At 39.9% G+C, this 21,064-nt stretch overlaps 1 protein-coding gene across 27 annotated transcripts in view; it reads left to right on the top strand.

The window, feature by feature from the left end:
- Positions 1-21,064, top strand: part of Kalrn (kalirin RhoGEF kinase) — a 626,048-nt gene that overhangs the window by 317,111 nt on the left and 287,873 nt on the right. For 23 of the 27 annotated variants that reach the window (XM_078044068.1, XM_078044066.1, XM_078044070.1 and 20 more), the window contains exons 11-12: positions 11,235-11,426; positions 18,330-18,538. In XM_078044068.1, the coding sequence (XP_077900194.1) occupies positions 11,235-11,426; positions 18,330-18,538 (401 nt within the window). The remainder of the gene's footprint in view (positions 1-11,234; positions 11,427-18,329; positions 18,539-21,064) is intronic. The other 4 variants (XM_078044074.1, XM_078044072.1, XM_078044090.1 and 1 more) reach the window with 1 other exon arrangement.

Here is a 21,064-nt window from a genome sequence, read left to right as displayed (position 1 = left end):
TGTGTCCGATTCATTCTACTATCTTTGGCATTCCCATTCCCTCTCCATTTGCTCCATTCCCCCATTCAATCCAGTGAACCTGCACTCCTCCACCTCATCTCACCCCCACATGTCTGAGTCAGCATCTGCATATCAGAGAAAACATTCAGCCTTTGGTTTTTGGGAATTGACTTATTTTACTTAGCATGATACCTTCCAGTTCCATCCATTTACTCGCAAATGACATAATTTGATTCTTCTTTATGGCTCAGTAATATTACATTGTGTATATGTACAACAATTTCTTTGTGCATTCACCTATTGAATGACACCAAGGTTGGTTCCATAACTTAGCTATTGTGAATTGAACTGCTATGAATATTGATGTGGCTGCGTCATTATAGTATGCTGATTTTAGATTCTTTGGGTATATGCTGAGGAGCGGCATAACTAGGTCAAATGGTGGTTCCAATTCCAAGTTTTCTGAGGAATCTCCATACTACGTTCCAGAGAGGTTGCACCAATTTTCAGTCCCACCATCAATGTATGAGTGAATGTTTTCCCCCACATCCTCATCAACATTTATTGTTACTTGTATTCTTGATGTGCTATTCTGACTGGAGTGAGATGAAATCTCACTGTGTTAATTTGCATTTCTCTAATCACTAATGATGTTGCACATTTTTTCATATATTTGTTGATATTCATTTTTCTTCTTTTGTGAAGTGTCTGTTTATTCCTTTGTCCATTTATTGATTGGGTTATTTGTGGTTTTGGTGTTAAGTTTTTTGAGTTCTTTATATATCATGGAGATTAGTGCTCTGAGATGCAGGTGGCAAAGGGTTTCTCCCATTCTGTAGGCTCTCTCTTCATGTTCTTGATTGTTTCATTTGCTGTGAAGAACCTTTTTAGTTTGATACCATCCCATTTATTGATTCTTGATTTTACTTCTTGTGCTTTAGGAATCTTGTTGAGGAATTTGGTTCCTAAGCCGACATGATGGAGACTTGGTCCTACTTTTTCTTCTAGTAGGTTCTCTGGTCTAATGCTTAGGTGCTTGATTCACTTTGACTTGAGTTTTGTGCAGGATGAGAGATAGGTATTCAATTTCATTCTGCTACATAGAGATTTCCAGTTTCCCCAGCACCATTTGTTGAAGAGGTTATCTTTTCTTCAATACATGTTTACAGCACCTTTGTCTAGAATAAAACAACTGAATTTAGGTGGATTTGTCTCTGTGTCTTCTATTCTGTACCACTGGTTTTCATGTCTGTTTTGGTGCCAATACCATGCTGTTTTTGTTACTATAGCTCTGTAGTATAATTTAAGGTCTGTACTGTGATGTCTCCTACTTCGCTTTTCTTACTGAGGATTGCTTTGGCTATTCTGGGTCTCTTATTTTTCCAAATTAATTCCATGTTGCTTTTTCTAGTTCTATGAAGAATGACATTGGGATTTTAATAGGAATTGCATTGAATCTGTACAACATTTTTGGTAATATGGTAACTTTGACAATATTAATTCTGGCTGTCCAAGAACATGGGAGAGCTTTCCATCTTCTAAGGTCTTCTTCAATTCCTTTCTTTAGTTTCTTTGTAGAGGTCTTTCACCTCTTTTGTTGGATTGATTCCCAAATATTTTATTTTCTTTGAGGCTATTGTGAATGGGATAGTTTTCTTAATTTCTCTTTCAGTTGATTCATAATGGATGTATAGGAACACAATTGTTTTGTGGGGGCTAATTTTATATCCTGCTACATTGCTGAATTCATTTATGAGTTCTAGAATTTTTCTGGTGGAGTTTTTTGGGTCTTCTAAATATAGAATCATGTTGTCAGCAAACAGGGATAGATTGAATTCTTATTTTCATATTTGTACCCCTTTAATTTCTTTCTTCTGTTTAATTGCTCTGGGTAGTTTCCAGGACTATGTTGAATAGAAGTGAAAGAGGTCATTTTAGAGGGAATGCTTTCAATTTTTCTCCATTTAGAATGATGTTGACCTTGGGTTTAGCATAGGTAGCTTTTACAATGTTGAGGTGTGTTCCTCCTATCCTAGTTTTTCTAGTTTTTGAAACTAATGGATGCTGTATTTTGTCAAATGCTTTCGCTGCATCTATTGAGATACTCATGTGATTCTTGTCTTTAAGTCTATTGATGTGATGTATTACATTCATTGATTTCTGAATGTTGAACCAACCTTGCATCTCTGGGATGAACCCCAATTGATCATAGTGCACTATCTTTTTAATATGTTTTTGTATGCAATGTACCGATGTTTATTAAGAAATTTGGCAACTTTGTTCATGGGGACATTGGTCTGAAGTTTTCTTTCCTTGATGTGTTTTTTGTCTGATTTTGGTATTAGGGTAATACTAACTTCATAGAATGAGTTTGGAAGGGTTCCCTCCTCTTCTATTTCATGGAATAATTCGAGGAGGATTGGTATTAGTTCTTCTTTGAAGGTCTGGTAGAATTCAGCTGAGAATCCATCTGGTCCTGAGCTTTTCTTTCTTGGTAGGCTTTCAGTGGTGTCTTCAGTTTCATTGCTTGACATTGATCTGTTTAAACTTTCTATGTCCTTCAGATTCAATTTGGGTAGGTTGTATGTCTCTAGAAATTTGTCAATGTTTTCAAGATTTTTTGTTTTATTAGAGTATAAATTTTCAAAATAGATTGTGATTATCCTCCGTATTTCAGTAGTGCCCATTATGACATTTCCTTTTTCATCACAAATTTTAGTCAATTGAGTTTTCTCTTTCGATGTTTTTAGCTTGGCTAAGGGTTTATAAATTATATTGATCTTTTCAAAGAACCAAATTTTTCTTTTGTTGATTTTTTTTAGATTGTTTCTTTTTGTTTCAATTTCATTGATTTCAGCTCTGATTTTAATTATTTCCTGTCTTCTGCTTTTGGTGTTGATTTGTTCTTCTGTTTTTCTGAGAGTAGGTTATTTATTTGTTGACTTTCTGTTCTTTTAATGAATGAGCTCAAGGAAAATGAAATTTCCTTTTAGCACTGCCTTCATAGTGTCCCAGAGATTTTGATATATTGTATCATTATTCTCATTTACCTCTAAATATTTGTATTCCATCCCTGATTTCTTCTGCTATCAGTGCACCATTTAATATTGTATTATTTAGTCTCCAGGTGTTAGAGTAGCTTCTATTTCTTATTTTATCATTGATTTCTAATTTCATTCCTTTTTGATCTTATAGAATGCAAGGTTTTATCTATATTTTTTCATATTTGCTAAGAGTTGCTTTGTGGCCTAAGATATGGTATATTTTAGGGAAGGATCCATGTGCTGTTGAGAAGAAAGCTTATTCAGTCATTGATGGATGAAATATGCCATATATGTCTGTTAAGTCTAAATTATTACTGTTTTTTTGGTTCAATAGCTTCTTTCTTTAATTTTTGTTTGGAGGATCTATCTAGTGGTGACAGAGGTGTATTAAAGTCACCCAGTATTTTTGTGTTGTAGTCTATTTGCTTCTTGAAATTATGAAGGGTTTATTTGATGTACATAGATGCTCTGTGTTGTGGGGCATAAATATTTACGATTGTTAAGTCTTGTTGATACATCATTCCATTAAGTAATATGAAATGTTCTTCTTTGTCCCTTCTGATTAACTTTGGCTTGAAGTCCACTTAATCTGAATATGAGGCTAGAAACTCCTGCTTTTTTATGAGATCCAAGTAAATGATATGTTTTTTCCTATTCTTTTACCTTCAGTCTGTGGATGTCTTTGCCTATAAGGCGAGTCTCTTGGGAACAGCACATTGTTTGCTCTTGTTTTTTAATCCAATCTGCCAGTCTGTGTCTTTGGATTGATTATCATTATCTCATCATTGAGATAATGATTTATATTCCCTGTCATTTTTATTTATTTCTGTTTTTTAATTTGAATTTGTTTCCTCATTGAGTCACTGTTCCTTTAGTGTAGTTCCTTTAATTTTTGGTTCACTTTTATTTTCCATTTCTTATTCATGAAATACCTTATTGAGTATGTTTTACAGTACAGGGTTTCTAGTTGTGAATTCTTTCAACTTCTGTTTAACATGGAAGGTTTTTACTTCATCATCAGTGAAGCTTAATTTTGCTGGGTATAATATAATGGCTGACACCCATTTTCTTTCAAGGCTTGGCATATATTTTTCTAAGACCTCCTAGCTTTTAGGGTCTGGGTTAAGAGATCAGCTGAGATCTATATGGGTTTCCCTCTATTGTTATTTTTCTCTGGCAGTCTTTAAATTTTTATCCTTATTCTGTAAAATTTTATCCTTATTCTGCATTTTCATAATAATATGCATTGGTGTGGGTTTGTTATAATTTTGTGTATTTGGAGTCCTATAAGCCTCCTGCATTTGATTTTCCATTTTATTCTTTATATTTGGAAATTTTTCTGATATTATTTTATTAAAAAGATTGTTTATTCCTTTAGTTTATATCTCCAAGCCCTCGTCTATCCTGATAAATCTAAAATTTGGTTGTTTTTTTTTTAGGTTATCCCAATTCTCTTGGAAGTTCTGTTCATGATCTCTTAACACCTTTTCTCCATGGTTAACTTTGTTTTCAAGATTATATTTTTTTGTCTTCATTGCTTCAAACTCTGCCTTCCAAGTGATTTAGTCTGTTGGAGATGCTTTCAATTGAATTTTTAATTTGGTTTATTGATTCCTTCATTTTGGGGATTTCTGCCTATTGTTTTTTTCCAGAAACTCTCTTTATTGAAGTGATCTTTCACTACCTATATTTTCTCTCTGATTTCCCTCCTTATACCATCCTTTACTTCACATATCAGTTTAACTATGTACATTCTAAAATCCTTCTCTGACATTTCTTCCACTGTGGTATCAATGGATTCTTTTATTGGGGTACTTTGGTTTGTTTGGGGTGATTTGTGCCCTTGCTTTTTCATGTTATTTGTGTGTCTACCCATCTAACAGTATGGATCTGAGGCAATAGAGTTTCTATCCTGTGGACTTAGAGTGATCGTGAAGGTTTCCAGTACTTAGAGTATTCACTTTTTAGAGGGTAACAAATAACAACAACAACCAATGCAAACAATATACAGCATTAAACCAAATAGTTCTTACTATGACATCTACAATGTTAATTATAACAATTAACAGAAATAATATGATCAGTTATTGCCTATAATGAAAAACAGCAAGTTTGCAAAAGAGTACAATTTCAAATGATGGACAGGAGAGAACAGAAGTGATATAGAATGTGATGGTTATGAGGGAGTAGGAGAGCAGATAGAAATAAAAAACTAAAGGAAGAGTGAAAGAGAAAATAATAGAGATTGGCTATTAGCAGAAGAAAGAATCAGGGGAAACAAGTAAGAGGAAAAAATATATGTAAAATAAATTTTTTTTCAAAGTTAAAAATAAAAAGAATACAAAACTAAAATATATTAATCAAATATCCCAGTCCTCAAAAAACTTATCCATGAAAAATAACTGGCTTTAAAAATGCTAGAAATGAGAAAAAAATATGTATATATATAAATGTCCATGTGTCATTGAAGTTGCAATTAAACAGAGGAAGGAAAAAAAGGAGAAAAAAACTCTATGAAAAGTTAAATAATCCTTTCTGTTGGAGTTCAAAAGATTCTCAGCTTCTCCTCTTAGGTGTTTTAGGTGGGGTATTCTGGATTGTGAAGCTCCACCCTTCGGATTGCTGGTTGAAAGAGGTAATCTTTTTTTATGATTTTTTTAATTTCTTAGATACCTCACAATAGAGGAGAGCATTACATTCATAATTTTTTTTGCATTACAATTCTTAATTCAACTTTATACCACAATTTATCAAATCTCTGTTTGGTGTACAAATTCATGTCTTCATACATGAAATCTTATAGGCGGAATTCCTGGAGACAGGGTTGAGGCTTAGGTGGGTTCCAGACTCTGCTGAATGCCCCTTGGTCTGGAGATTTTAAATCAGTACACCTCCATGCTGGAAGACTGTACCCCAGTGATCTCCCTTGGGTTCCATTCCTGGAGTAGCCAATTCTTAGTCCCCTACATCACCTTCGGCCCCCACGTTTCCTGGTCTTGGGTTCCAAACTCAGTCTCTCCCATCCCTACCCTTCTGAATTCCCAGCCAGATGCATCTTGCCCAGCTGTTCCTGGAGGGGGACGCTAGAGCTAGTAGGTTTCCATGAGCAGTTGCCCACTGTGTAAACCTCTCTCCACATTTGATTTTCTCCTTGCCACTTAAGTACATTCTCTGTTTAGAGTATGTGTTTACTGGGCCTATATTTGGGGCCAAACTTAGGTTTGCCAGGAATTAGCTCCCTCAGAAGCCAGCCCCTGCACTGAGGCTGCAAAAGGATTCCTTCCTTTTCCTTTGCATGCAACAGGGAGAGCTGGTGGCTTCTTTCCTGCACAAGGATAATTTCCAATGCACCTTTCAATTTAGTCAGGCAGTGACCTTGGTCTCTAAATGCTTTGTACCCAGACATGCCTCAGGCCTCCTAAAAATGTGGGTTTTTTAAATTTCCATACCCCTCCACTTTGCTCACGGAGGGGGACCACTCTGGCTGGTGCTTCTTTCCTTATCAAGGCAGTGGCTGTACCATTGGGGAGTTCTTCCTTATTTTATTATATCCAACCTCCTGAATCCCCAATCTGCTTAGAATGTCCATTTTTAAATTCCAGTAAAGATCCCCTCCCCCCATTATTTTTTGTTCTTTCACCTTGCTGAGAGGCTGCCTGTCTGCTTTCTTGGTTTCATGCTGTGGAACAGCCAGGAAAGTGACTTCCTCTATTCCATCATCTTGAAAAACCCTATAAGTTAGTTGTAAGGCATTTTACCTGCTTGACACTGGGATAGAGGAGCGGGGTTAAGAGGGAATAACAGGCACTACAGCCGTCTGTGTGGCCAAATCTCTGACTCAGGAGCTCTGGCCACTGTAAGTCCTGTCTAAAAGCTCTAATAGTGGAGGGATCAAAATCTCAGCACTCATAACCCCTTTTTGGTATATCAGTTGGGACATATCAATAAGGATCAAGTCCAAGGCATGGCTAAAAGGCTAGGAAAACAAATGCCCAGGAACAAAACTCAGAGTAAGGTCAACTCTAGCTCTGGGGCAACAGCCATTGTTGATTTGGTCAGAAGGTGAACAAGCATAGGTTTGTTGTGATCTTTGCCCCAACCTGGGAACACTGATAGGGATCACTATATATTTTTGATAACAAAAAGAGATAGAATAAACAAAATGGAATGATTAATGGAAAATGAATTCTAGCATGTAAGGTCTTGTGCCAGGTAATTAATGAAGACAAAGGGTCAAATGTTAGGCATGGTGGAAATTGGTGTATCATTAATTTATTAATTTGTTTGCTAAATATTTCTGAAGCAATTGTTTGGTGCTAGACACTAAGGAAGAGATGAAAGACATCCATCCCTAAACAGATGAGAGAAGCAAACGTTTGCATTAGAATATGGCAGATACTATGGAGGAGGGCAGTACAGGTCATTCTGGGAGACCAGAGGAGGGCACTTAAGCCAATCTTGGGAAAGAAGGTGGACATGAAGGTGCACTTCCTAAAGGAAATGATGTTCAGGCTGGATCTTAAAGGTAAATGAGAGTTGGTTAAGTAGAAAAATGAGGAGAAGGGCATCCCAAGCAGAAGGAAGTGTGTTCAGAGGTACACAGGCAGGCATCAGGGCACGCACTTCTACAAAAGCCAGCCGTTTATTTCCTAGGCTGTTTGTAGGGGTGATGGGAAATTAGATATCAGATGGAGAAGAGCCCTCAATGCCATGCTGAGGCATTTTACTCCAAGGGTGTAGAAGCCACAGAACAGTTTAAGTAGGCATGAGATGTGCCTGGATCTGGATTTAGAAGTTCTTTCTGGTAGTAATGGGGAGAAGAGCTGGGCAAAGGTAGAGCAGGGAGCCTGACTTTTAGTGCAGACTACCCTGTAGCCTTCCCATCTATTTGTATTGTCCTTTTTTCTCTATAAAATCTATCATAAACTCTTCCCTGTCTTACTCAAGTTGAGTTCTCTAATTTTAGTCAGGTTGACTCAACTTACCTGAACATAACATTTTCATTCCCACCTCTGATCTTGTTCATTCAATGAACATTTTACAGTGGGAGAACCAGAGACAAATAAAACATGGAACCCTCCTTTAAGGAGCTTATAGACTATGAGGAAGACAGCATGGAGACCCATGATTCCCATGGCCTGGGATAGTGGCTGTGATGTGGAATGAATATAGAGCACCCTAGACTCAAAGAGAAGAGAATCCTGTCTGTGAGAAACCTTCCTCCTCTTCCTCCTCCTGCTCACAAAATGCTCCCCATCTTCAGGCCTCTGCCTGCACTCTGGCAGAGTATAATGGTTTGGAGCTTGAGCTCTATAGCCAGACAACAGGTTAATCCTAATTCTCTCATTTTATAGTTATGTGACTTTTACCAGAAATTCTTGTGCCTCAGTTTCTTCTCCTATAAAATGGGTCTGATGGCTATACCAGTTTCTTGGGGTTAAGGTGAGGATTAAAGGAAATAGTATGCATAAAAGGCTTGAAGACGGTTTGGGGCATGTGAAAAAATATTCAATAATTATTGACTATCAAAAACTGTTTTTAGTTTTTACTCATTTTCTGTCCAGCCCCAGGGTCATGTGAAGAAACTTTAACCACTAATGATCCCTTACTATTTGCTTGCCCCTTTTGATGTGTTGTCATGTGCCTGAGGAATGATCTTCTTTTACGGCAGAATACAATTCATATACATCTGTACTCCTGAGATAAGTATGGCACTGGGTGTGAATTAAGATGGACAGCAACTCAGGGGATTTCTGGGACACTTTTTGTGTTAAAACTAGGAATGTCCTAGGCCCTTTATGCAGTAAGCACTTGGTTTTACTTTTTTTTTTTTAATGGTCCTAACTTTTTTAATTTTTTAAGCTTTGCCACAAATTTGTGTTTATTGTTTAGAAAATATTAAGCTGTGATCCCAAAAAAGGGGATTCATGGGATTCCCTAGGACTTAAGGTAGAAGATTTGAGGGCTTTATGAAACACAATCTCTCTCATGGAATATAAAGGTCTATTTACTAGAAGTTGTGTCCAGTCCTATAAGAGCCTTTTGTAACTTGGCCCACTGCCCCCAAAGCCTCCCCTGTCTGTTACTGCCCATCTCACCCTGCGTTTCCCTCATAACTCTGAATCAGACTTCCTTAATTTGTTTTCCAGAATTGCCATTCTTTAACTCAGTGGGGTTTAACCCCACCCCCACCCTTCTCAGCTTCCTTCCATGTAGCAGCTCCAGTTAAACATGAATTTTCCAGTTGGGGCCATATGATTTTTCCTCCTTTCAGCTCTATCTCACTAGAACTGGGATAGCATTTACTTGCTTTCAGGAAGCATTCCTTAAGGACCCCCTGGGCCTCCCTGGGAATTCTTAAAAGCCAAGATGAATATTTGCTTCATGATCCGTGTAAGAACAACCGAGAGTCTGGGTCATCAGCCTCCCAGCGGCTCAACCCCAGCATATTAGTTCCCCACAGCTGCCATGTCAAAGCACCACACACTGCCTGACAACAGAAATGTGTCTTCTCATAGTTTTGGAGGGTAGAAGTCCAAGCTCAATGTATGAGCAGGATTGGTTCTTAAGAGCCTGAGAGAGAAATCTTCCTTTCTCTTCCACAATCAATGGCCTTCCTTGATTTATAGTTACAACCATTAATCTCTACCTTTGTCTTCACATAGTGTTCTCCCTACATGCCTCTGTCTTCATGTGATGCTCTTTTTCTCTCCGTCTACCTCAAATGGGGATAGAATCAGGGCCTTACACATGCTAGGCAAGTGCTCTATCACTGAGTCATAGCCTAGCCCTTTTAATCTCATTTTGAGACAGGGTCTTGCTAAATTGTCCAAGGTGACATGTTGTTTTGGTCTTAGGGTTTTTGTTTGTTTTTTTAAGTAAGGAAACTAGTCACATTGAATTAAGGGCCTATCTTCCTCTAGTATGGTTTGATTTTAATGTAACTAATTACATCTGAAATGATCCTATTTTCCAATAAGGTCACATTCTGAGATACTGAGGATCAGGAATTTAACATGGATTTTGGGGAAACACAATCCAGTCCTGAACACCCAGATCTTCAGGGGAATCCTGTAAAATTCCATGAAGACATAGAAGTCTTACATGGTTTATGAGTATCATAAACCCATTTCCATTCTCCACTCACTGTGTGTTTGAGACTGACAGTTTCTGCTTCCAGATCCACAGTAAACACCACTACAGAACACTATGCTGGCTTGAAAGACTTTCAGAAATATATGTACACCTGAATCATTGGGACAACATCCAGATATGCCAGGCCTTTTCTTAAAAAAACTGCTGAGGAAAAGTATATTCATGGCCTATAATGTAATATCTATTATAAAGTCAATGACTCCCATCCTGGTGAATAATAATTATAAGTTGGGTGCATTTTGAAATACTGTGGGGGTTGGAGGAGTTTGTGTGTGTGTGTGTGTGTGTGTGTGTGTGTGTGTGTGTGTGTGTGTGTGTATCTGTGGTGCAAGCATGCATATGAAGCAGTAGCTCTTGATAAACAAAATCACCAGATTCCCCCACTCCCACCCACCTCCCCAGCTTTCCTTCAAACAGCCTTAGCTAAGGCACAGGGAGTAGCCTGCTTCTGCTCTCTCCAGCTCAGGCTGCTTCCTTCTGTTAGTTCCTTAGAGTGGCTGACCCTTCCCTCCAGAGAGATAGCTCCCTTCCAAAAGATAAACACCCATAGTTACAGGGAACTAGGCGGGGAGGCAAAGCAAGTCTGCTAGTTAGTGTTTTTATGGTGTTCTCACATAGAAACACAGACCATCTCTGTGGATGCGCTATTTCTGACTCTGGTGATACAGCCTGAGATGTGAGGCAAATGATGGGGCTCAGGGAGAGGAGGGAGTAAGGAGCAGGAAGGATGTGGAGGTTCTCACAGGTCCTCCGGCTTCTCTGCAGGGACTTTGCACCTCTGAGAAATCCCAGAGGTGACTGAGGCCCCTAGCTAGTGCCCACTGTGCGGAGCAGCCCCACACAAGCTGCTTGCCTGCTGCAGGGCCCCGTGCCAGCTCCGCGCACAGCGTCTTGGTGCCAGATCTGGGAGCTGTCAGCTCGGCGCCTCCGCTCTCTGCTCCCGCTCACTCAGGGAGCCCCTGGGTGGGCTGTAGGAAGGCGCGAAGCTTGTTTCCTGACTGCAAGTTGACTTTGCCTCACTGTTGTTGCTGGCAGAACACATACACCAATGCGGACAAGCTCCTAGAAGCTGCGGAGCAGTTGGCTCAGACAGGGGAATGTGACCCAGAGGAGATCTATAAGGCAGCTCGACACCTGGAGGTGCGCATCCAAGACTTCGTGCGCAGGGTGGAGCAGCGGAAGCTTCTCCTGGACATGTCCGTCTCCTTTCACACACACACCAAAGAGGTAAGGGGTATGGGTCTCTCGGCCCTGGCAGGGGTCAAGTGGTGTTCCTAGTAATAGGGACTGAGGTCTGACCAGGGTCCTGTTTGGGCTAGGAGTTATCAGCCTCAAACCTTGGTGATATTAACAATTTGTTTCTAATAACCTGCATTTAGGTTTTTACCAAATGGGGCAAAATTTCCTCTCATCATCTCTGGAGTGGGAGGGCAGTACAGGCATTAGTTTTGGGGGTCTGATGGAGCATTCAGTCTGCAGCTGGAGAAATTTGGAGATCCCTAGTAGAGGAATAGTCACTGCAGGAAGAGATGAAAGGGGAACACAAGCATTCTGTCCACTCCACACCCATTTCTTTTGGTTGCTATTTCCTGTCATAAATCAGCCTCATAGGACTTTGACAAGGTATCTTTGCTACCAGCATGGAGCATACAAAGTTTACAAGTGTGTTCTATTTTATTGATTTTTAAAATTGGGAATTTAGTCTTCTTCTTGAGGTCTGCAGTAAGTGGGTATTAAAGTTGATGCTTACTTTGCTTGGATATAGAGTGATAGGCAATGAAGGAAGGGTCGCTGAGGGGTCCTCCATGTAGGCGGAGGAAAACAGGGCTTAAATCCCAGGCAGAATCATTCACCAAGTGGAAAAAGGAGAGGGAAGGGGCAGGAGGGCAGAAGAGCACCCTACAGAGGAGGAGAGTGGCAACCATGTGATTGCTTTTCATTTCTAACAGGGAACATTCTGAAATTGAGTAACCATCCAGGAAGGAGGCCCATTTAGGCTCCTGCAATAACAACCTTGGCAGAGGAATTCATTTGGTGTATGCATGCTTGTGTTCCCTCAGGAATTCATTTTAATGGAGTATTAATTAAAGTTTGATTGCTGCTCAGGAAAAAAAGTTAACCCTACTTAATTAAGTTGATTTTTGATATTGGGAATGCATTAAGAAGCCTGGTTGTTACTACTTCTCAGGCTTTTCTGACACTTTGCAGGAACAAATGCGAATCATTGTGGTGACTATCAGAGAAAAACATGAAAGGATAATGTTTTCTAAACTGAGATTCCCCAGGCAGATGAAGGGCTGGCGAGCTCCCTGAAGCTGGCTCAGCTTCCTCTCCAGTGGAACCTACAGCCCCTCTATGATGAGTGCCTGTAAAGCAAGAAGATTAGCTTTAATCCAGAGCTTCCTGCCTGGTTGCCTGCTTGCTTGTGGTTCACTTGAGTCTTAATGATGGTCTCAGAAACCAAAGGCATGTGGGTCCTCTTTTAATTACAAGCAGTGGATGAGCAAATGCAGCATGAATGAACAGGAGTCACACTCCTCATGGGGGTGTGGAGTGCAGCTCCATGAAGAAGTGGTGGACAAGATCCATGTTTGTGAAAATACCACTCCCAAATGGTGACCCTAGCTTTCAGGATACCCATCTAGGTACATTCACCTTCTGTACACGAAACCTGAAAGTTGAGGTTCTAGTCCATATAATACTGCCAAAAAACATATAAGCTTGTACAAGTCACTTTGACTCTGGCCCTGGATTTCATTTATAAAATGATGCAGTCAGACTTGGTACCCTAATGCCCTTTACAGTTCTAATATACCCAAGACTCCTTTCTTTTTCATTTCTTCTTTATTTGATGTCGTTAATTAATAATAATTATAATAAAGCATGAAGTAGTAGAGATGATTCACATAGCCTAAGATTTGACTAAGAACTCTACATGTATTAGATGGCATTTCTTTTGGGGGGGATGGGGGTTGAGGGGAGGGTACCAGGGATTGAACTCAGAGTACTCGATCACTGAGCCACATCCCCAGCCCTATTTCGTATTTTGTTTAGAGTCAGAGTTTCACTGAGTTGCTTAGTGCCACACTTTTGTGGAGGCTAGCTTTGAACCCACAATCTTCCTGTCTCAGTCTCCTGAGCCACTGGGATTACAGGCATGCACCACCACACCAGATGGCATTTCCTTTTAATTGAGTACCTACTAATTGTCATACACATATGTCATCTCAGGTGATCTTTATGATAATTTTATGGTATAGATTTTATTAAACATACTTTCAAATGAGGAATTTTCAGAAAATAACTTGTCTAAAGTTACAGAGTTTCTCAGTAGTGGGACTGAGAATTTTATCTGTCTTCTTAAATACAAGGTTTGGATTTGGGGAGCATTTTGGATTTCAGGATTTTGGATTAGGGATGCTCAGCTTGCACACACTTGCACTCCTAACTGCTGGCTGTGCCCTTGTCCTTGTTTGTACTGTGTCTCCCCTCCTTTGCTCTTACTTCTCCTTGCTCTTCTTTTCCATTTTTAGAGGAACTTAATAGGGAGGTAGATCTTGGCTAAGAAACATAAAATGTTGACAGGACCCCTGGACAATGAGAAGCTAGTAGTCTCTCCTAAGAAAAAGAAAAGGAGCGGGGAGAAGAAACGAGAGGAAGCCCCCATTCTACAACATCTTTCATCTATCCCAGTGCTTTGTCCTCAACTCTGAGGAGGATGAAAACAAATGAGATGGGGTCAGGAGTCTGAATCATCAAAAGAAGCCTTCCCTGGGCTCTGCACAGCAGGCAGAAGTGGATTATTAGTGGGCACAAGTGGCCTCCTTCAGTGCTCTGATGAAAGAACTCCTGTGGTTTGATTTTCCATATTCTGTTTAATACCATTCAAGACTCACCACCTCTCAAACCTTGCTAAGCATGGGTCCTCTTTGATGCTGGGACCTTTAACTATGGACTCCTTCCTCTTGGCTCTAGGCAAACCTCTGGCTTTTCATTTAAGGCAGAATTAACAGACACATGTACTGTTCTATAAATCTGTCAGGGAATTCTGAGTTGCTGCAGTTGTTTTCTCCTTCTCCAGTAAATAGAGCGAATGGAAGAAAAATCTGCTCAGCTTTGATAAAGTGGCATTGAATATTGCTGATAAACATTGTTATAGATCCTACCTGCCTAATTATGAATGGCTCTTTCCTTCTTTACTTCCTTCCCTCTTTTCTTTCTTCCTACAATAATTTGCTGGGTTCCTACAATAATTGCCTTAATGCCAATTTGTAATAGAATGTCATCATAGGATAAGATTTTCTTGGAATTTGAAGGCCCCCTTTATAGTACATTTCTGTGTGGGACCCAAACATTCATCTTCATAATGGCTTAACCTAGACTTCCTATGATTCCCCTGGCTGAAGTTCAAAATTTTACTTTTTCCCACTTTCCACATCAAAAGGTTTACTCTAATTAGGATCAGAGAGGAAACAGAAGGAAAATATGAAAATCATTTCATCTGCAAATTAAAGACTCTGCTTTATCCTGTTGACTTTACTTTGTGAATTCTTTGTGACCTCAGGAGTATGAAAGGTTAAACCCATTGAGTCATTTTATTACAGTGCTATTAATAATCTTGAATGATTAGAGACCATCTAACTGTTCCTCATTGGATAGAACAAATAGATGCAAATCCTAGTGTGTATGTGTAGTGAAATATTACACAGTCATTATAAACCATATGGCCAGAGTCATTAATGACACAAGGAAGGGTTATAGTATACAGTATTTAAACCATATATCTAGCATGATGGCAATTTTGATCACACACATAGAATAAAGATTTGAAGTAATAAACAAGAAGAATGAATTTTTAAGAATAACAAGTTTTTTCAATGTTATTTTCAAGATAATCAGGAAAAACCTAATAAATGATATTTTCCAAAATCATTTTTTTTCTTTGCAGTGCTGGAGATCCAACCCAAGGCCTTACACATGCTAAGTGAGTGCTCTGCTATTGAGCTGTACCCTCTAGCCCTTCCAAAACAAACTTTATATCCCTACTTAGAGAGAAGAACTACCTGATGCAGAGGGGAAACAAACAAGTGCTTGGAATCTTATGCAGCCAGAGCCTCAGCTATTAGCACAAATTGTGCTAAACTATTTTTTTGTTTGTGTGTGTGTGTGTGTGTGTGTGTATACTTTTAAACCTGGGGCCAAGAGGGCAGCTGGCTTTTGCTGGTCTGGAAAGCTAGGAAAGGTGTAGGGAAAAGCAATGACCTCGGTCCTCATTCTCTTTGTCCAGGGATAAGGAATTTGTAGCATGTGTCATCTGTTCTGCAGAGATTGCCCAAACAGAATTCTCTTTCTTGGCTGTGTTTCCATGGAAATGCTGCAGTCCCTGGGATTTCAAAATATCAGTTTTTAGATATTTCTGTAGTAAAAAGGTGAGAGTCAAAGGAAGGAATGTAGCCAAAGTAACCAACGTCAGCTCTTAATTAGTTTTATTAAATGCCCACTTCCATTTGTTTCTCACCCTGTGTCATTCTGCTACACCATCAACTATTCATAAGCACATGCATATACACGTACACACACAGGACCATGCACACACCCATAAATACCAGAAGCACTCCCATAGACATATATGTTCCTCCACCCACCCACCCCAGAATCAGAACTAAATCAGTCTTCAAAAATGATGATGCCCTCAAGAACAAAATAACTTCATTCTCTATTTTAATCGCCAAACTGTTGTGGTATTTATTTTAAAAATAAAAGCTGGTGGTTAATGCCAAAGTAAAATGCTCTCTTCAAAATGAGAGTGGAAGTTTACCCTATGGGAATGACACTCCTTCCTGTACCCTTAAAGGCCAATCAACTGTACCAGCTCATTGACTGCCAGACTGTGAAAATGCCAATCAGCAGGAGAAGTGAAGAAGTAAATAACTTCTTCCCTCAACCATTCATCCATAAAACACACTATTTCTACAGAACTTCTATGTCTCCCTTGCTTATCTATTTCCTTCCTCCTGCTTTTTTAGGTCTCCCTTTTCTTTGGCTGCCCAGCTATGCAGGATAGCATGGGGGGTGTGGACTGGCCCTTCAGGACCTCACTGGTTTCACCATTAGGCCTAACCTGAAGACATGAATTGGTATCAACATACTTTATATACAACCAGAGATATGAAAAATTGTGCTGTATATGTGTAATATGAATTGTAATGCTTTTTGCTGTCATTTATTTTTAAAAATTTATTTTAAAAAAAAGAGATCACTAAAGACTCCCTTAACTCCAAATTAGACTCATTCTTTTGCATGTAATTCTTTGGGCCACAACTACATGTGTTCTGAGAGAAATAATATACAAAGCATGAACCACATCTACTTGCCAAGTAGGGAGAAGGACCCTGAAAAAAATGGGTCACAGTACAGATCCATTTTGATCAAGAAACAGGGTCTGGAAATGACTGGACTATGGGATTCTTTCTGGGGAGAGGCAGATGGATGGAGGAGGTACAGTGCTAACACGTTATACCCTAGATAAATGGAGGGTAAAGATGGTTCCTCAAGGAGAGAAAAATAAAATAGATGACAGAAAGGAAAAAAACACATAAAGGTCACTACTGCCCTGATTTTACCTAATATGTTCTGGCAGCCACTGGCTTATAGAAGCTTGATGTAAAAACTTTTTTGCTAGATCTCATCATTGGTTATCTGATAATAAGCAAATGAGTAATGATATTTTCTCTGTTATCTGTACTTTTTTACAAAGCAATCTAGGTATGCTTATCAGGGCCCATGTAGAGGAGACCTGTAGACATTCAAATAGTAGGAAAATTACAGTTTAAGAAATGAAATATCATCCCTTACCCATGGTTTAGCAATATGAGTGTTTATTTCTGACTACATTATGGTGTTGTACTAAGTCTAAGAGGTGCTTATTCAAAATTATGAGCTTGTAATTTAAGTTTGCTCCTACCTGCCAGTGACTGTGTGCACATGGTCTCACGGGATTTCTAGTGTGTGTGTGTGTGTGTGTGTGTGTGTGTGTGTGTGTGTGTGTGTCTCCCTCTCTCTCTCTCTCTCAGCTTTCCAGGTTTCAAGTAGTACCTTAACTTGGTATCACAATTGTCTACAAACTGCTGCTAAACTCTCTGAACTTTGGATGTCTTGGTGTCAAAGCCATGTCTGCCATTTTTCACACCTTCTAACTTTCTACCAATTTTTTTTCCACTGGCTTTTATGCTGGAAGGGCCCTGAGTTTATCTTTCTTGCAAGCCAGGTAAAAACTCTTGGTTTCAAAGTAGATGCTATGCTCATCTTCCACTCCCTTGTATATGGAAATAGTCAACATAATAGTCAAAATGGATCCCTGTTAAAAGCCACTGGAGACCTATTTTCAGTATGTAGAAAAGCTATCAGTAAATGAGTTTTCGGTAATTCAGCTCAACCCCTCATCACATCCAGTGCTCATTCTGTTCAAAACACTAAGACTTTAGCTCTTTTAAACTCTTCTGATCAGTAATATCCTGGTTGCATTTCATCTTCTTGAATATTGTGTGGAAGTATCTTATACTTTTATTAAAATTAAGATAAACTGTATGGCATTCAGCTTTCTAAGCAACCATAGAAATCTTGAAAACAATACAGTAGTTTAGCACAGATGATGCTGCATTAATCTTGTTTTGATTCTTATTGAGCACCACCTTCTTTTTTGCATGATTTCTATGAATTAATGTCTAGTTGCATGGAAGAAGTATTCAGAATCATTGCTTTTCTCTTTTCTGAAAGATAAAATAATATTTGTCCATTTGAGTCATCTGTTTTTCTGAATCTCTAAAAGGTAAGGGATCTCGTTGCTTTGAGAGATCTGCAGGTTTCCATGAACCTCAGGGTGGTTCCTTTCCTTAAGGAGTGCCAACACCATTGGAGTAAACTTGGCAAAGATGGGTAATGAACATAAGTAAGGAATCATAAACCAACCCATAGCATGCACAAACACCCATAGGTGTGCTGATGAGGGCAGTCAGACTTTGCACACACTGGCTGAGGGTAGGTGGGGTGATTCCAGTCCTGATTACTTGTCCTCGGGTGGGCCTGACCTCTCCCATCTGTCCTGAGTGGAGTCTGCTGTCTCTCCCACAGTTGTGGACATGGATGGAAGACCTGCAAAAGGAGATGCTGGAAGATGTCTGTGCAGACTCTGTGGATGCGGTCCAGGAACTGATCAAGCAGTTCCAGCAGCAGCAGACCGCCACCCTGGATGCCACTCTAAATGTCATCAAGGAAGGCGAAGACCTTATCCAGCAGCTCAGGTCAGCGCCTCCCTCCCTGGGGGAGCCCACCGAGGCCAGGTCAGCATGGGCAATGCTTTCCAGTGGGAAATGCCTCGGGCTAGACGTGAGATAAGTCATGTCCCAGTCTTGACTCAACCGCAGTCCACTTTGTGGTCTTGTGTGAGTTTCAGTTTCTTCATGTGTAAGTTATAAAAATGCCTGCACCACACCCAACTCGAGTTCTTACTGAAACAGTAAATGGAAAAGCTCTAATGTTTTAAAGTATCATTGATCCCTCAAGATGGTATTTGGCAATTTATAAGGAACATAAATACAACAAAAATTCAACATAAATGAATATCTTCATTAAGAATTCTGATGTATTTGACCATGTGGAGAAATGGACATGTGGAATACAATGTTATTTGGCATCTGATCTTGGGCTGAATTCTGAACTCCTGGACCTACTGGTCACATTTGCTGTCATTTGGCTTTGGCTCCCTGAGGATGTAGAGAATGTGTGGTGATGGCTTACTTAGCTTGTTGTTACCACTTGTGACCCTTCCACTATCCCCTGCTACCTAGGAAATAAAACTCCTTTGTCAACTTAAACATACACAATCAAGAAGGGAAATCCTATCAAAAGTCATATGTTCGTTTAGAATTGCCCACACTGTTGCCTCTTTTAAAAAATACTTTTTTAGTTGTAGATGGACACAATAACTTTATTTTATTCATTTATTTTTATATGGGGCTGAGGATCAAAGCCAGCACCTCACACATGCCAGATGAGTGCGCTACCACTGAGCTGCAACCCCAACCCTGTTGCCTCTTTTTTATTGGCATCATTATCTAGTTCCTGCTCCTGTCAAGGGCATTGACTCCTCAGATAGTGTCTCAAGGCCTTGGGCAAGCCCTTAGCTAACAGCCCCTTGCCCAGGTGCTGTGTAAATAGGATTTGATGGTGCTAGTGATGCCTGCCCTTGGGGACTTGTTCCTATCCCAAAATCACTGAGTTCTGGGACCTCTGCCAGCTACAGACAGAAATAATCTCATCAACAAGTCCCAGACCAGCCTCTGTGCCTGAGGGAATTACTTCAGTTGGAGAGGGCTTTTCCCCCCATACCAGTTGTCCAATTAAATAAACAATGAGCAATTACCTTTAGAAGGCCCTGGCATGTTTTTCTGTTGAAAATTAATAATTTCTATTCTAAACATGCACATGAGATGTTCTGAATCCTTCTATTGCATACTAACAAGACAGCCTCTTCCCCTTCTTCCCCCAATTCATCTTCATGAATATATAATGCATGACAGTTTTGTCTGCCTACCCAGGAAACTCCACTGTCATTTGCTTTTAATGAAAATTCCAAATAGTAGGCAGTCACTTAACCTCTCAGGGCCTCAGGTGCTTTGTCTGTGTAATTAAGGGGTTCACTCTAGGAGCTCTGTCAGCTCTAAAATTTTGTGATGGCTTTGTGTTATTTCTTCACATACATCCCACTCTCTATGGGCATGTGCTTGTGGAGATACCACATGCTCTTCACAACTGCCAACCTTGCACAGTGCCTAAGGGCCAAGGTGGTCGGTGATGGTGAAAGCAGCATTGTGAGTGATGCCTATTCTGTAAGTTTTAAGTTCCATTGAGTTAGAACACCATAGGTGTGTGGCCAAAGGCACCAGTGACATTCACTCCTCCACTGGCCTAACTCTAGCCTGGGCTCCACTCCTAACCTCAAAACCAGTCAAAGAAGAAGTAAATGGGGCTTGGTGGACATTGGCAAAATGCCTCACACACACCCGAGACAGGTCTTTTCTGGGTCTCCACTGTCCTTCTGATGACTTTCACTGAGTGCCTAAGGTGGTTTCACATCATAACCAAGATTCCTAGTGAGTATGACACTGACATAGGTGCAGTATAGCATTGTAGACATCTTTCTCTTCTTCTGAAAGCTGAGTGATGGAGAAAGGCTGAGAGGATCAGTGAGAGAGAACAGTCAGATCATCCCAGCAGCCAAGCCCTCAACAAGTATATGATGAACAGTATCGCTACTTCTCTTGTGTTCTTCTTATGGTTGGGGGTATCTGTATAATAGTGGGGTAGGAACTGTGCTATTTCATGCACAAATAGGCCAAGGCAAGGAGGTAGGAATTGGAAGGTCTCTAAATGATAGAAGGAAAGGTGCTTTACAAAATCTGTCTTCAGGAACAGATAGATGCCATTTCTTCTCAGATGAGTGTAGACTAAAAGGACCTAGCTTCCAGAATACCTGCTAATGACAGGAGTCAAAGCTAATGAATTACACTTGCCCTCTGACTTCTTCAGCTGTTTAAGAAACCAATGTGTCACAAGATAGTGAATGTAACACTCTACTTCAAGTTTTAGGACCCTAGCTAACTCAGGACCCTATAGGATCTAAGCTTCTTAAACTCCATAGTTGTTCTCTGATGATTACCTCTTTGGAGGGCTCACTACCACCTCATTCCTAAGAGCAAGTTGGTCTCTCTATCTTTTGGCTCCTTTCTCCCTACCTCTTCTGTACAGACTGCTAAGAGTGCATGCCCCTCTCACACACTTGTGGGCATCTGCTCCTTTACACCCCA

The sequence above is a fragment of the Ictidomys tridecemlineatus genome, chromosome 3 (assembly GCF_052094955.1).
Source record: "Ictidomys tridecemlineatus isolate mIctTri1 chromosome 3, mIctTri1.hap1, whole genome shotgun sequence".
Taxonomy (NCBI): domain Eukaryota; kingdom Metazoa; phylum Chordata; class Mammalia; order Rodentia; family Sciuridae; genus Ictidomys; species Ictidomys tridecemlineatus.
Note: the sequence above shows the minus strand (reverse complement) of the source record. Positions and strands in the feature narration are given on the sequence as shown.